The sequence below is a fragment of the Alligator mississippiensis genome, chromosome 3 (genome assembly GCF_030867095.1).
Source record: "Alligator mississippiensis isolate rAllMis1 chromosome 3, rAllMis1, whole genome shotgun sequence".
NCBI lineage: Eukaryota > Metazoa > Chordata > Crocodylia > Alligatoridae > Alligator > Alligator mississippiensis.
Genome location: NC_081826.1, coordinates 110,290,664 through 110,304,675, shown reverse-complemented (window position 1 = coordinate 110,304,675; position 14,012 = coordinate 110,290,664). Strand labels below are relative to the sequence as shown.

Here is a 14,012-nt window from a genome sequence, read left to right as displayed (position 1 = left end):
CACACGAACTCAACCACTCCTGAGTTTTTGTTTCTTGTCCTTGCTGAGTGATAAAGCCAGAGATATTGATGCCACAAGAACAGATACTTATGCTGCATGACAAGAGGATTTGTGAGGTGGGTTCATGCTGTGTTTTTTGGAAGATGGGGCAGAAATGGATTCAGATGAAGCTGCCAGCGTGATTCTCTTTCGATAAATCAGCCAAATGATTACCAAAGTATGGGGTGGCTTAGAATCAGGTTCCACATGGATTGGGAAGGATTTTATTTTCTTCATGAAGAACAGCATCATAACTTATCTCTTCCTCTCATGTGTATTACATGAGGAAGAAGGCACTGATGATGTGATTGTTTCTCTGGCCACTTTGAGTTGGTGGACCACCTGAAGGCTGAGACAGATGGGGTTGGTTTGGGCACTGTGGGTCTTGGGAGTAGCACAGCTAAGGATGGAAAAGAAGAACACAAGCCCTGGGTGCAAGTTTAGAGACCAAAATGGCAAATCTGAGGGAGGGAGCCTGTAGAATGCTGTGTCACACCTCAGCAGTAACCTGCATGTGGGGAAGTCTTCTTTCGCATCTCTTCCCAGGGTGCCAAAATCCTAGTTAGGCTTCTTTGCCTTGGCTTTGGGTGACATGTGGCAAGCCACTGCTTGAAGCTGTCTAGGCATGCAGAGCAGGTAAGAGGGTTTGGTGTGCTTTCACACAGAGCTTCAAATGGGTACGGCAGCATGTAAGCTCATCTCCTCCTTGAGGCAGCAGAGTTCAGCATGAGTCAAAGGGCAAGTTCCTTGGTATTGCGGAGCCTGGGAATATTGGGAAGGGGGCAGTTAACAATGCATTATAGGATGCTGAAGGATTGGGTCAAACCCTACAGTGCAACAAAATGCTGCACTGCTGAGAAGTTTCTGTTTGAAAGAGAGAACATTTTGTTGCTGTTCCACCATTTTTTAGGGCTGTAAGTGAACTGAACAACACACTCTTACTTTTTGCAGTGCCACAAAAGCAACACCCGTCCACAGCCTATGATGAATAGTTTGAACTGCACACATATGATACGATTCAAAATTGTACCCTTCCAGAAAAAGGCTGAAGTGTGGACAGCTCAACTTGGATGTTAGCAACGGTTAAAATAAGAACTAAACATGATACTACTGTAGCACATATTAAAAGGGAGCAAGGGAAAGTATTAAACTTATTACATTAACTGTAATTACAGTCTGCTTTTCATTACTATATTCAGATGTCGTTACCATCTTTCAGAAAAGACAAAGCATATGAACACACAAAGAAACCAAGTAAAAAGCAGGTAAGGATTTATGCATTAGCTAATCCACAGTAACTATTTCATGTGTCTCTTACTTCACACGGTAAGTGAAAGTTAATGACTAAATTACTGTGGTTTAGCTTTCTTTTACTATAGGAAAGACAGGACACAAAATACATACTATTGGCCAGCTGACATGAGGTAAGTCCATTCCCTTTTAAACATGTAATATTTGTTCACATGTATGGTACAATAATAAAAAAGAGCAAAGAAAATTATGCAACACAAATGAAAGGGAAACAATGCATGGATTTAAAAGCCTATGACTAGTTTGAAAAGAAGCCTAAAAGATGCATATATTTATTTTTAAAGACTTTCCTCTTCTAAGAGATATTCTTAGTATCGTACTAATATTAAATTGACAGCATGGTGTGATTACATGGTAACAGTGTTTACGCATGCATCTGCAGGAATCATATGTGCTTTACCTGTAGCATTAAAAACCTGATCTTAGATATTTAGTTTAGAGAAACATTACAGTAGGATGCGATTTTGGATGATACTATATAAAGTACAATCATTTAGAGTAGATTGTTACAGGGATGTTGTAATTATCCCAAAATAAAACAGTACAAAGATAGAAAACTTAGAATTTAGCTCCAAGTTCCAGATTTGAGGACAATCATTTTTAAGACACATTACACTTTTGCTCTCTCCTTACAAACATGTTTTTAGATTCAACAATTAAGGGATTTTCTTAAGAATTCTCAGAAAATTCATTCTAGACTCACAGTGTACTATAATGTTCAAAACTTTCTATTTTCCCATACAAAACGAAGAGGTTAAACTTGTGCTTGAAGTGCAAATTGCACACAGCCTTACGTATGAAGCTGGCATCTCCCCAATAAAGCACAATAATTAGGATAAAAATTAAAACACCAAACTTTCTGCTTCAGGACAAACTTAAATTCATGCTCTGATTAAAGCCATGTTTCTGTATATAAAGGTAGGCAAATAAACCATATCTACCTGATATGTTATTTCATCTGAGTTTACAGATGTTGAATGTGGTGTATGGCTCACTAGTATGACTTGCTGCGAGCCTGATGCATTCTGGTTGGAGAGACTGGAATCTGTCAGTAAGGCAGGGAACTGCTGACCCTGTCAAAATAAAATTGTTTGACTGATTGTACGTTCAAACACACTTGACTTAGTCAATAACCACTAACTCTGAGATCATAAAATGGCATTAAGTAAAAGTTCGTTTTACTGCAACCATTTCCTCCACTTCAATATCTTCGCCCAAGTTGTGTGTGCACCTACTATTCTTACCCTCTTTTCCCCTACGTGATCTCCCATATTCCTATTTCATTCTTTTTTTCCACTCCTCAATACACAGATCCAAAATATGTAAAATCACCTCACAAAAATCCCGGAACTAATGTGATGTTTGCTGACATTGCATTGTATATTCTGCTTGTGTTTTACAGTTATTCACTCACCCAGTGAATCGTGGCTTGGATCATAAACTCTTGGTGACGGAGATCATCTATTAGACTGTCTGTACAGCACCTATGACTTTTGGGCCCCATTCTTTTTGATTATTGGGAACTGCCACAATACATATGAGCATCAACTCTTCCAAAATTCACACAGCTTAAAACTCTGCATAGTCTGAAATTATACCTTGAGTAGTATCACAGACATGTCTTGCAGAAATTGGCTGGGAAGCACATCACTTATTTTTGACAGGCACAATAACTATTTTACATGCAAAGTTGAAAGACTGGGGTTCAATGTAGGAACACAGGCCCCTCGATTTTGTTTCAGCACATTTAAAAATATTTTATGTTAAGAGTTTTATATGCTTATACTTCATACATGAAAAAAAACAGGTTTAGTCTTAGATCAGTAATGAAATAAGTAGTGAAATATGAGACATCCTCACATGTTAACATTGAAATGAAATACTGATTATGTAGAAAGGCTGACCCTATATCTGCACTAAAGACCTCTGAATTTAAAATCAGTAAAATTACTAGTTCTACTAATATGATATCATATTAGGCACAGTAAATGGAACTGTATTAATGCCAGAATCAAAAGTCTCATCGCTGTAAAAATTCTATTTCAGAAGAGCTCTGATGCTCTGTTTAAGTAATTTGTAATAGTTCTAGATAACAGCGCGCACACTTAACAGCAAAAGGGGATCTGTCAGATATTCAAATGCTATCTGTAACCGGAAAAAATTACTTTCAGAACAAAAAACACTGACACAGTTGTCCCCTGAGGTTGCAATACTAGTTTACCAGACAGGTAACAAGTGCATGCCTTTGTGGTAAATGAGACTCACCTGTGAAGTGATATTAAGTGTAACTGCATCGAGACCACCAGACAACATGCCCTGAGTATCAGAAAGGGTCAAGGTGACACTGCCATCTCCTCCAACCCCTGATGAAGACATTACTAAGTTCTGGGAAGAAACAGTAGATTGAGACATAGGTGGTGTTGAAGGAAGGTTTCCACCTGATGTATTAAGCTCTAAAAAACAAAGTACAAATGACATTAAAAAAAGGAAATTATATGTATCAAATTCTATTGCAGATTTACCTCATTTTAGGTTAAAAAATTCTACAAAATTTTTTTGCTTGGCGATTTTTTACAATGACTTGCTGAAATGCTGACATGCTGAAATTACAGATTTTTCTCCTCTTATTAGTTAAACAAATGGCAAACAACATACATTTTTATATAAACTTAGTTATAACAGGACGCTGACATTTATATGGACTGATGTGTCACATTTTATAGCCATGTTGAGAGGGCTGCAGTAATCCATGGGCAGTGATTTGTTACATGCAGAAATAACTAAAGGCACATTTTAATGCTGCTTAATAAACTACATACCATCTTATGACCAATCAAAATGAACTCTAGTCTGACCATTTTCAGGACCCATGCTAATATTGATTTTGGCTAATATTCACTTTTGTCTACCTATAAAAGATGCCAGGATAAAAAAATACAAAAGACTTCTAAAATGGCAAAACAAGAAAGCCCTGCCAAAAAAACCAAGAGCCTAGTTCAAGTGACCACTTGGGATACCAACAGCAGAGCTACACTTATTTAACAGAATTACATAACATTGGTTATCTCTAAAATAAAAACAATGCTGCTCATTCTTATGGGGTGCGTCTACACATGTATTTACTCTGACCTACATTTACTGTGGTGTAAACTAATCCAGAGTAAGCGGTTTTGGGAAGGAATCTACCGGTGCAGGATTAGGGAGAAGATTTAAACGAAGTTTTCTACAACTCTGCAATGGGCTCCTGCTGCTACCAAAGGGAGTTCCAGGCTCTCCCCAGGTACTAGTCCCGGGGCCAACAGGGAGCACAGGGCAAGGACACAGCAGTCTCCTAGTCCAGGGGGAGGGGCTGCCTGCTGCTGCGGCGGGGACAATGTCCTCCTGCCCCGGAAGCAGAGAGCTCCTGGCCCTGGCTCCTCAAATCAGGGGCAGGGAACTTGGAAAAAACTGCAGAGGTGGGGCAGGTCCCAGCCTTCACTCCCAATCCACTGGTGGGTCAGCTAACAGTTAGCTTTGTGCTAGCTGCCCCACCAGCAGATTGGGGCATAGGGCTGGGAACTGTCCCTCACCAGGACAGTTCCTATCCCCCTCCCTGCACGCTGGGCAGAGGCTGGGTAGATTGTTCCTCACCCATTTCTGTGAGCGCAGAGTGGTAGGGAGGAGGATAAAGCTCCCAGCTGCCTGGGTCCAGCATAGGTGCAGGATAAACCCCATGTATATACTCTGTGTCAATTCAGCTGCCCGATCTCCATCTATATCCAATTAATTTTTCACAACTGCTCTGAGCTAACTCAGACATAAGACCAAATTTCTTCTTTGTGGTTATACAAAGAGAACTGTGAAATTAATCAATGTTTATAAATGGTGAAGAACTTATAACTGATCATCCTGATGCCTGATCATTTTTTTGGAATTTCCAACTAAAGAAAAAGATTCCTTTTGGGTTTAAAAAACCAACTAAGTAGCTTAGTTCTAGGATATTTTTAATATAGCAAATTTGTAAATGAAGGCCTGAATTCACAACAGATTTTGGCATCATTAACAAAACAGAGTGTGTTAAGTATTCATATCCTATGTAGAAAACCTTGCATCTGCTTACATCAGAGCAGGGTTTTGAACTGGTTTCACTGACTTTCTAGGACAGTATCCTAAGCTCCAGTATCACAGGATATTCTGGGGATATTCTCTCAAAGGCAGCTCTTCTTTGTATAAATATTTAAATACTCACTGGGTGAGACAAAGGGAAAAAAGGACTACAATGTGATGGCTACCTTTCAGTGGTGGGAAAGATGCTTGGATTTCAATCTCTACTCCAGCAGATCATTATAGATACTTTATCTATTGTGCAAAAGAGTGTAGGTAGAGTACTGCATTACTATTTCTTTCTCCTCCTCCTCGGTTTTGTGTATAGCAGATATGTTGTCCCCCAGACTAAAAAACTATAGTTCAGTAATTCATAGGTTTCATAGGTTTCATAGGCATTAGGGCTGGAAGGGACCTTGGAAGATCATCGAGTCCAGCCCCCCGCCCAAAGGGCAGGACGTCAGCTGGGGTCATAGGATCCCAGCAAGATAAGCATCCAGTTTCATCTTGAAGGTGTTCAATGAAGGCGCTTGAACAACCTCCGGTGGCAGGCTGTTCCAGACCTTGGGGGCTCGGACAGTAAAGAAATTCTTCCTTATGTCCAGCCTGAAACAATCTTGTAGTAGTTTGTGACCATTCGTCCTCGTCATCTCTTGGGGCGCTCTGGTGAACAAACATTCCCCTAGATACTGGTGGTCGCCCCGATAAACTTGTAGGTGGCCATCGGATCACCCCTGAGCCTGCGCTTTTCCAGGCTAAAGAGCCCCAGGGCTCTCAGCCTGTCATCATAGGGTCTGCTTCCCTGACCTCTGATCATGTGCATGGCTCTTCTCTGGACTCTCTCAAGCTTCTCCACATCCTTTTTGAATTGTGGAGCCCAAAACTGGACGCAGTACTCCAGCTGCGGCCTCACTAAGGCCGAGTACAGGGGGAGAATGACGTCCCGGGATTTGCTTGAGAAGCATCTATGGATGCAAGCCAGCGTTTTGGTCGCTTTACTAGCCGCAGCATCGCATTGCGGCTCATGTTCATCTTGTGGTCAATGATGACCCCCAAGTCTCTTTCTTCCATAGTGCTAACCAACATAGCACTGCCGAGCCTATAAGGATGCTGCGGGTTTTTTTTCCCAAGGTGGAGAACCTTGCATTTATCGGTGTTGAACACCATCAGATTCTCATCCGCCCACTTGCTGAGCCTGTCCAGGTCAGCCTGGATCATCCGCCTGTCTTCTGGTGTGGATGCTTTGCCCCAAAGTTTGGCGTCATCGGCGAACTTGGCCAGTCCGCTTCTGACTCCAGTGTCCACATCATTAATGAAGATGTTGAACAGTATGGGTCCAAGGACAGAGCCCTGGGGGACCCCACTGGTCACAGGACACCACGATGAGTGACTTCCATCAATTACTACCCTCTGGGTCCGACCCCGGAGCCAATTATCCAGCCAGTGGATCGTGGGGGACCCAAGGCGACAATTGGCCAGTTTCTCCAAGAGACAATCATGGGACACCAGATCGAAGGCTTTTTTGAAGTCAAGATATATGACATCAATCTTATCTCCCTTTTCCAGGTGATAGGTCACCTGGTCGTAGAAGGAAATGAGATTGGTCAAGCAAGACCTACCCGCAACAAACCCGTGCTGGCTATCCCTTAAGATGTTGGCGTCGGCCAGTCCATTAAGGATGGCCTCCTTAATAAACTTTTCTAAGATCTTCCCCGGGATAGAAGTCAGGCTGATGGGCCTATAGTCCCATATAGTTAGCCGGATCCACTTTCCTCCCTTTCTTGAAGATAGGCACCACGTTGGCCTTCTTCCAGTCTTCGGGCACTACACCAGAGAGCCAAGAGTTTTCAAAGATCCGCGCTAGAGGCTGGGCTATGATGCTCGCCAGCTCCTTGAGTACCCTGGGGTGAAGACTGTCAGGGCCGGCTGACTTGAAGGTATCCAGCTTCTCAAGATGTTCCTTCACAAAGTCAGCATTAATGGAGGGCAGGGGATCACCCTCACCCGGACTTCCCGGCCCTGTAGCGGGCACGGGCGTCCCATGGGGCTGATGAAAGACCGACGCAAAGTACCTATTTAATAGGTTGGCTTTTTCCTGGGCGTCAGTTGTCAGTTGCCCCATCTGGTTCAGCAGGGGTCCAACGTTGCCCCTGCTTTTCCTCCGGCTCCCCACATATCTGAAAAAGGACTTTTTATTGTCCTTGATGCTCAAAGCTAGCATAGTAATATTAAAATGAACCTCAAAAATTCAAGCATTATTTAAGTGAATCCAAAACTGCATTTCTAAGTAAACCAATTCTTCTCTTAAAAAAAAAAACCTGTCCCTAGATCAGGGGCTGGCAACCTTTAGCAAACTGTGGTGATATGAGCCAGCTGGTTTTGGCAGCATGTCAGCAGTGCAGGGCTTTGCCCATGCTGAAACCAGACAGCTGGGAGCTGTGTCCACGCTGCTGTCACTTCTCCCTGGCTGCAGAGCAGGTGCAGCTTCCAGCCAGGAGCAAACTGAGCAGGGGCTGGGCAGCTGCAAACTGCATCTGTGCTGCCGCCACTGCTCTATGCTTCCCCCATGGGCTGGAAGCTGCACTAATGCTACAGCTGGGAATGTGGGGGAGGAGGAAGAGGTAGAAGTGGCAGTGGCAATAGTATTGGAAGCTTCACAGTCCCAGCCTGGGCAAAGGCAGAAGTCCTCCAGCTCCAAGGGCTTGATCCTGTGACTCCATGGACCGAATGTGGCCCACAAGCTTGGCGCTATGTTGTTGCCCCATACACTAGATAATAAAAAAGGATGTTCATCCACTGAGATTAAAAGGAAGCAGTAGTAGGGACCTACACAGCAAGAACACATTCTGCAGATTTTATTGTTTATTTATCAGTACAGGGAGTAGGAAATGCTTCTCATTTACAGATTTCTAACAAAATGGACCCCATAGGACATTTCCACATGACCCATTATCACATCTCTGCCTCACTCCTCGAGTTTAACAAGCCATCTCTCCATTATTCGTTTAATTATCTCAAAACAGTATTTATAGATACATGGCCTTATTTTCCCTCCCTCCTCTTCTGGCCAAGGTGAATGCTTCAACTGACAAGAAACAGAATTTTGGCAAGAGATTAGATGCTAAAATCATGTGGTCTCCAACTGCCAAGAACAAGACAATAAAGTTCTAGATGTATTCCACTGGCCCTACAATTATTTTTTTCACATACTATAACTGTTTGTATGTTTTACTCCAAGCATACCTGAAGTGTTCAGTGATGTACCCTGAGAGAGAAGCTGATCATTGCTTATAGTTATAGTAGCACCTGTTGACTGATTGCTGATTGCTGGAGTCGTCAGTCTTAAGCTCCCATTCATATCATTACTTCCAGAAGAATTATGCTGAATAAGATCTTGACCTAAATAAAAATTAATTCTTTTATGCCTGGAAATACTTCAAGATTTATTTTTCTGCTAGCTAAAGTAAATAAATGTTACAATGTAAAAGCAACCAAAAGGTTAAGTTTTGAGATGTTTGGGGCAATATAAAAAAAAAAATGACAACAATACACTAAACTAGGGTGAAATATTATTTCAAGAGTATTAGTTATCCGATTAACTTAGAATAAGTTTTGTATAGTTAGATGCATAAAGATGTCTTCATGAGACCACAAGATTGTGCTGAACAGCACTGACTGTGTTGAATTCATCCTCTGCTAGAAAAGCTCTCTCTCATCTACTGTTGGTTCTGTGGTATTGGCTTTTGGCAGAAAACTCAGATTAAAGTTTAAGACAAAGCTCTGTAGAGACCATCCAGAGTTTTCTGGTAGTGTTCTAATGAAGCATACATTAATAGGCTATCCAGAAAAGTATAAATATGCATTCCTTCATCTTTAACCTGCCCATACTTACCACAATAGAGCCTCCACAATAGAGGCTCAGGGTGCAAAGCCCAGCATGCAGTGGTAGCCAACTCACCGTGCACACAGATTGGAGAGGCACGTGCCCCCCGGGCCTCCTCCGTAGTGTGTGTAGTAGCGGGAGCATGCCCGCACATGTGAACAAGCCACCCAGGCTCTAACCCTCCCCCAGCCTGGCCCGCCTGGGGCCCCACTCACCCGGTGGCCAGGGGAGCAGAGGGGGATCATCCCACTAACCTGGCCTGGTCTTGGCAGTAGGAGGCGCAGCTCAGCCCAGACACATGCGTCCTGCCACTCCCATGTCCTGCTGCTCCCAGACTGCATTCTGGCTGCTCCCGATCGCAAAGCCTCTGACAGTAGATGTCAGTTTGGGGGGGGCTAGCCCCCTCAGACTGAGATCGACTGTAAAGGGCTCCCCGATCAACCAGTCAATCGAGATCAACCTGTTGGTGAACACTGATGTAGGGGATCACTGCAAATCCTGTGATTTATGCCAAAAGCAGAAAAAAAGCTACAGGTTTCTGCAAGGTCCCTCTTATCCTCTCCCCATCAGTAAAGAGCTGGTCACCATGGTGGGTATGGACCATTGACCTGTCCGACCCAGAGGTGGAAGACATTCATAGTTTCATAGATTGTAAGGGGCTGGAAGGGACCTTGTAGATCATCGGGTCCAGCCCCCTGCACTAGGCAGGAAAAGACAGCTGTTCACCAAGTTCTTGATGTACTCCCCTGATGTAGCAGTAAGCTGCTACCAAGTCCCCTCTCAGCTTTCTCTTCTGTAGGCTGAAGAGGCCTAAGTCCCTCAGCCTCTCCTCGTATGGCTTGTCTTGCAAGTCCCTGATCACATGGGTGGCTCTTCTCTGGATCCTGTCAAGTTTTTCCACGCCCTTGTTGAAGCGTGATGCCCAGAACCGGATGCAGTACTCCAGCTGTGGTCTCACCACTGCAGAGTACAGTGGGAGTATCACTTCCTTAGGTTTGCAAGAGATGCAACGGTTAATGCGTGCCAGCATGTTGTTTGCCCTGCCAACCACAGCATCGCACTGCTGGCTCACATTTATGCAATGGTCAATCACTACCCCTAGGTCCCTTTTGGCCGTGGTGAGAGTCAAATTGTCGCCACCGAGTCAGTAGGTATGTTGGGGATTGTTTGCCCCCAGATGGAGCACCTTACACACTTTTGAGTGTTGAACTTCATCTGGCTCCAATGTGCCCCCATAACTTGGTGTTGCCCACGAACTTGGCCAGCACGCTTTTCACCCTCATATCCAAATCATTGATAAAGATGTTGAAAAGCACCGGTCCAAGCACGGACCCTTCAGAGGGTCCGTTCATGAGAACTATGGGTCCTACCATGCAGCCAGTTTTCCACCCACTGAACTGTTGTTCAGCAGTTAAGCCCACAATCTTCCAATTTTTTCACAAGGATATCATGGGATACTGTATCAAAAGCCTTTTGGAAGTCTAGGTATATAATGTCGACCTTCTCTCCTGTGTCCAGGTGGCGAGAGACCTGTTTGTAGAACAAGATGAGATTGGTAAGACAAGACCTAACCACGACGAAGCCATGCTGGCTGTCGTTCAGAAGCTTACCCTCAACGAGTGTACCGTACATAGATTATTTAATGAGTTTTTCCAGGATTTTCCCTGGGATAGAGGTTAGGCTGACTGCCCTATAGTTGCCTGGGTCCTCTCTTCCCGTTCTTAAAGATGGGCACAATGTTGGCTCTCTTCCAATCCTCAGGGATCTCCCCTGTGTGCCACGATTTCTGAAAGAGTTTTGCCAGGGGTTCCACAATGACCTCAGTCAGCTCCATCAGCACTCTCGGGTGAAGTCCACCTGGTCCTACTGACTTATAAATGTCTAGCTTTTCTAGTTTTTCTGCACCAGCTCAGTATCCATAGGTGGGAAGGCTATCGCTCCCATCATGCCCCATGTGATCCATATCTCGCTCGTCTTTCCTCTTGGTTCGGTGAAATACTGAAGCAAAGTGGGCATTCAGGAATTCAGTTTTTTCCTGAGTGTCCGTTCCCAGCTGTCCCAAGGTGTTAAGCAGGGGCCCCATGCTTCCATTTGTTTTCCTTCTGCTCCCTACATACCTAAAGAAGGACTTCTTGTCCTTGACTCCCTTGGCTAACTTAAACTCAGTTGCCGCCTTAGCTTTCCTAATCATTTTCCTACAGAGAGCAGATTCAAGCTGGATATCAGGAGGCACTACTTCACAGTCAGGGAGGCTAGAATCTGGAATCAACTTCCAAAGGAAGTGGTGCTCGCTCTTACCCTGGGGGTCTTTAAGAGGAGGCTAGATAGACACCTTGCCGGGGTCGTCTGACCCCAGCATTCTTTCCTGCCTGTGGCAGGTGGTCGGACTTGATGATCTGCTCAGGTCCCTTCTGACCCTACTAACTATGGAACAAGTGTGGACCACTGTTGTATAGTCCTCCTTGAGGACTGTCCCTAGCTTACACTGTGTGTACGCCTCTTTTTTCTTTTTCAAGAGGACTGTGATGTCCCTACTGAGCCAGGAGGGCTTGCCAGCCCTTCTGCTACCTTTCCTTTTCATGGGAACAGTTTTCTTTTGTGCTTCCAGAATCATGTCCTTGAGGACCGCTCTTCCTGTACCCAATTCAACTTCTATCCCTGGTTCCGCATCGCCTCTGCTACTAATGCCCTGAGTCTGTTGAAGTCATCATTTTTGAAGTCCAGGACTTCAATCCTGCTAGTTATTTGTCAATCTTGTGGCAGACAGTGAACCTGATGAGCTCATGGTCACTGTTGCCCAGGCTGCCCTCAGTGTTCAAGTCACACACCAGATCATCTTCTTTGGCCAAGACCAAGTCTAGAAGAGCGGTACCTCTGGTTGACCCTTACACTTCCTGGGTGAGAAAGAGCTCCTGGATTACAGTTAAGAAGCTACATGACCAATCTAACCTAGCTGCATGTTCTTCCCAATCTATGTCCGGATAATTGAAGTCACCCATGACAATCAAATCCCTTGCACGCACGGCCTCTGTCAGTTCTTGAGAGAACTCCAGATCAATTCATATTAGTGGTGGTGGCCTTTGATACAAGATACCTAGAGGCTGAGATTGTAACCCATGCTCTAATTGCCATTTTCAGCCAGATGGGCTTTCCAAAAGAAATACCTTTAGAGAGAGGAGCAAATTCCATGTCCCTTCTATTTGAAGAATTATGGAACTTGTGCAAGATAACACAGCTGAAGTCTACATTCTACCACCCAGAGTCTAATAGACCGGTTGAAGGATTTAATGCAACTCTCAAGTCTATATTAAAAATGCATGCAACTAAGAGGGTTGGTGACTTGGGACACAATGTTGCTGTATATATTCTTCGTCCATCAGGAAGCACCCAAGGAATCCACAGGGTTTGCTCACTGATGAGCCGAGATAAGGGTGGATGTTATAGAGGAATGAGATAATTTTCTGCTGCTGCCTCAATTCCTGTATCTTTGAATTCTATAACTGTTTAAACCCCCCAGCCCTGCCTTTTTTTGTTTGTTTTTTTTAAATCAAGCTTACATGGGCAGGTAAGGAGCACGTTGTTTTGCTGATATTACAATCATGACTTCCTCCACAGTTTCCCCAAATACTGAAAATAAAATTTCCCCAAACAAATAAAAGAAACCTTAAAATACATTAGGAGTAGGGCAGGACATTGTATAGAAAATTATGGCATTACAGAATCAAGACAATAATGGGTACAGTACTGGTTACTCCTTTACTCCTCTAAAGTAATATTGTAGAACTGAAGAACACAGGGTTCAAGAAGGGAAACAAGGGCACAGGCAAGCAAGAAAAAAGAAAGTCTTGCATTTCTTTGATGAGTGAATTAGAGCGCTAAGTTGAATTTAGTATAAAGACTAAGTTGTCAATCTCAGAGAGTAAAAAAGTAAAACACCTATATAAATATAATGAAGAAAGAGACAGACTCAAACCTGACCATCCTCACAGCAATGTTATTCAATATTCAAAGATATACCCTGGGAAGCTATGACAGACACCCCTCCCCTTTCAAGCCCTCTCCACCCCTGCAAAAAAAAAAAAAAAAAACAACAAAAAAACCTGACATACTTCAACTTAAGGTAAAATTGCAAGCATCAGAACTATCCTGCAAATGCCAACAAGCAAATGCTAATTTACTGGATTAGAGGCAGGGGCTGTTAAGAGTACTACAATATACTAACCAGAAATAGTAAGAGTAATTTCTTGTGGACTTCCTGATGAGTTTGTAGTGGAGGTACCAGTAGCATGTGCTAGGACTTGACTCAAACTTGAGTTATTTATAGTTAATGTTATCTCATGTTGACCATTTGACGTGGACACCATGCCCTGAGAGGTCATCACTTGAGAGAGATCCTGTGCACCTAAATGTAAGTTTAGGGAAAAAATATATTATTTCTTATTTTTATTGTTGTAGTTTAACCAGTTTAACAATGTTAAAGACCTAACAATGAAATTCTGAGTTTCTGAACCTTATTAGAGATGCTTAAAGCTGAAAAAGCCATTGCTTCCAAAACAGGACAGGGCAAAATACAGCCTGCAGGCCGGATCCATCCCACCAGGCATTTTTGTCTGGCCCCCGAGCATTCAATGAATTGTACCCTGCTCAGCCCTTCCGCCCTTGAAGGTGGGAGCAAGGCACCCATGTATACACACAG

General features: G+C 43.6%; 1 protein-coding gene across 9 annotated transcripts in view; it reads right to left on the bottom strand.

The window, feature by feature from the left end:
* The window catches only part of ZNF236 (zinc finger protein 236), a 146,931-nt gene that overhangs the window by 15,330 nt on the left and 117,589 nt on the right, over window positions 1-14,012 (bottom strand). For all 9 annotated transcript variants that reach the window (XM_019490546.2, XM_059724290.1, XM_019490547.2 and 6 more), the window contains 4 exons: window positions 13,539-13,718; window positions 8,677-8,832; window positions 3,616-3,803; window positions 2,292-2,423 (listed from right to left, as the gene is read on the bottom strand). In XM_019490546.2, coding sequence (XP_019346091.1) covers window positions 2,292-2,423; window positions 3,616-3,803; window positions 8,677-8,832; window positions 13,539-13,718 — 656 coding nt within the window. The remainder of the gene's footprint in view (window positions 1-2,291; window positions 2,424-3,615; window positions 3,804-8,676; window positions 8,833-13,538; window positions 13,719-14,012) is intronic.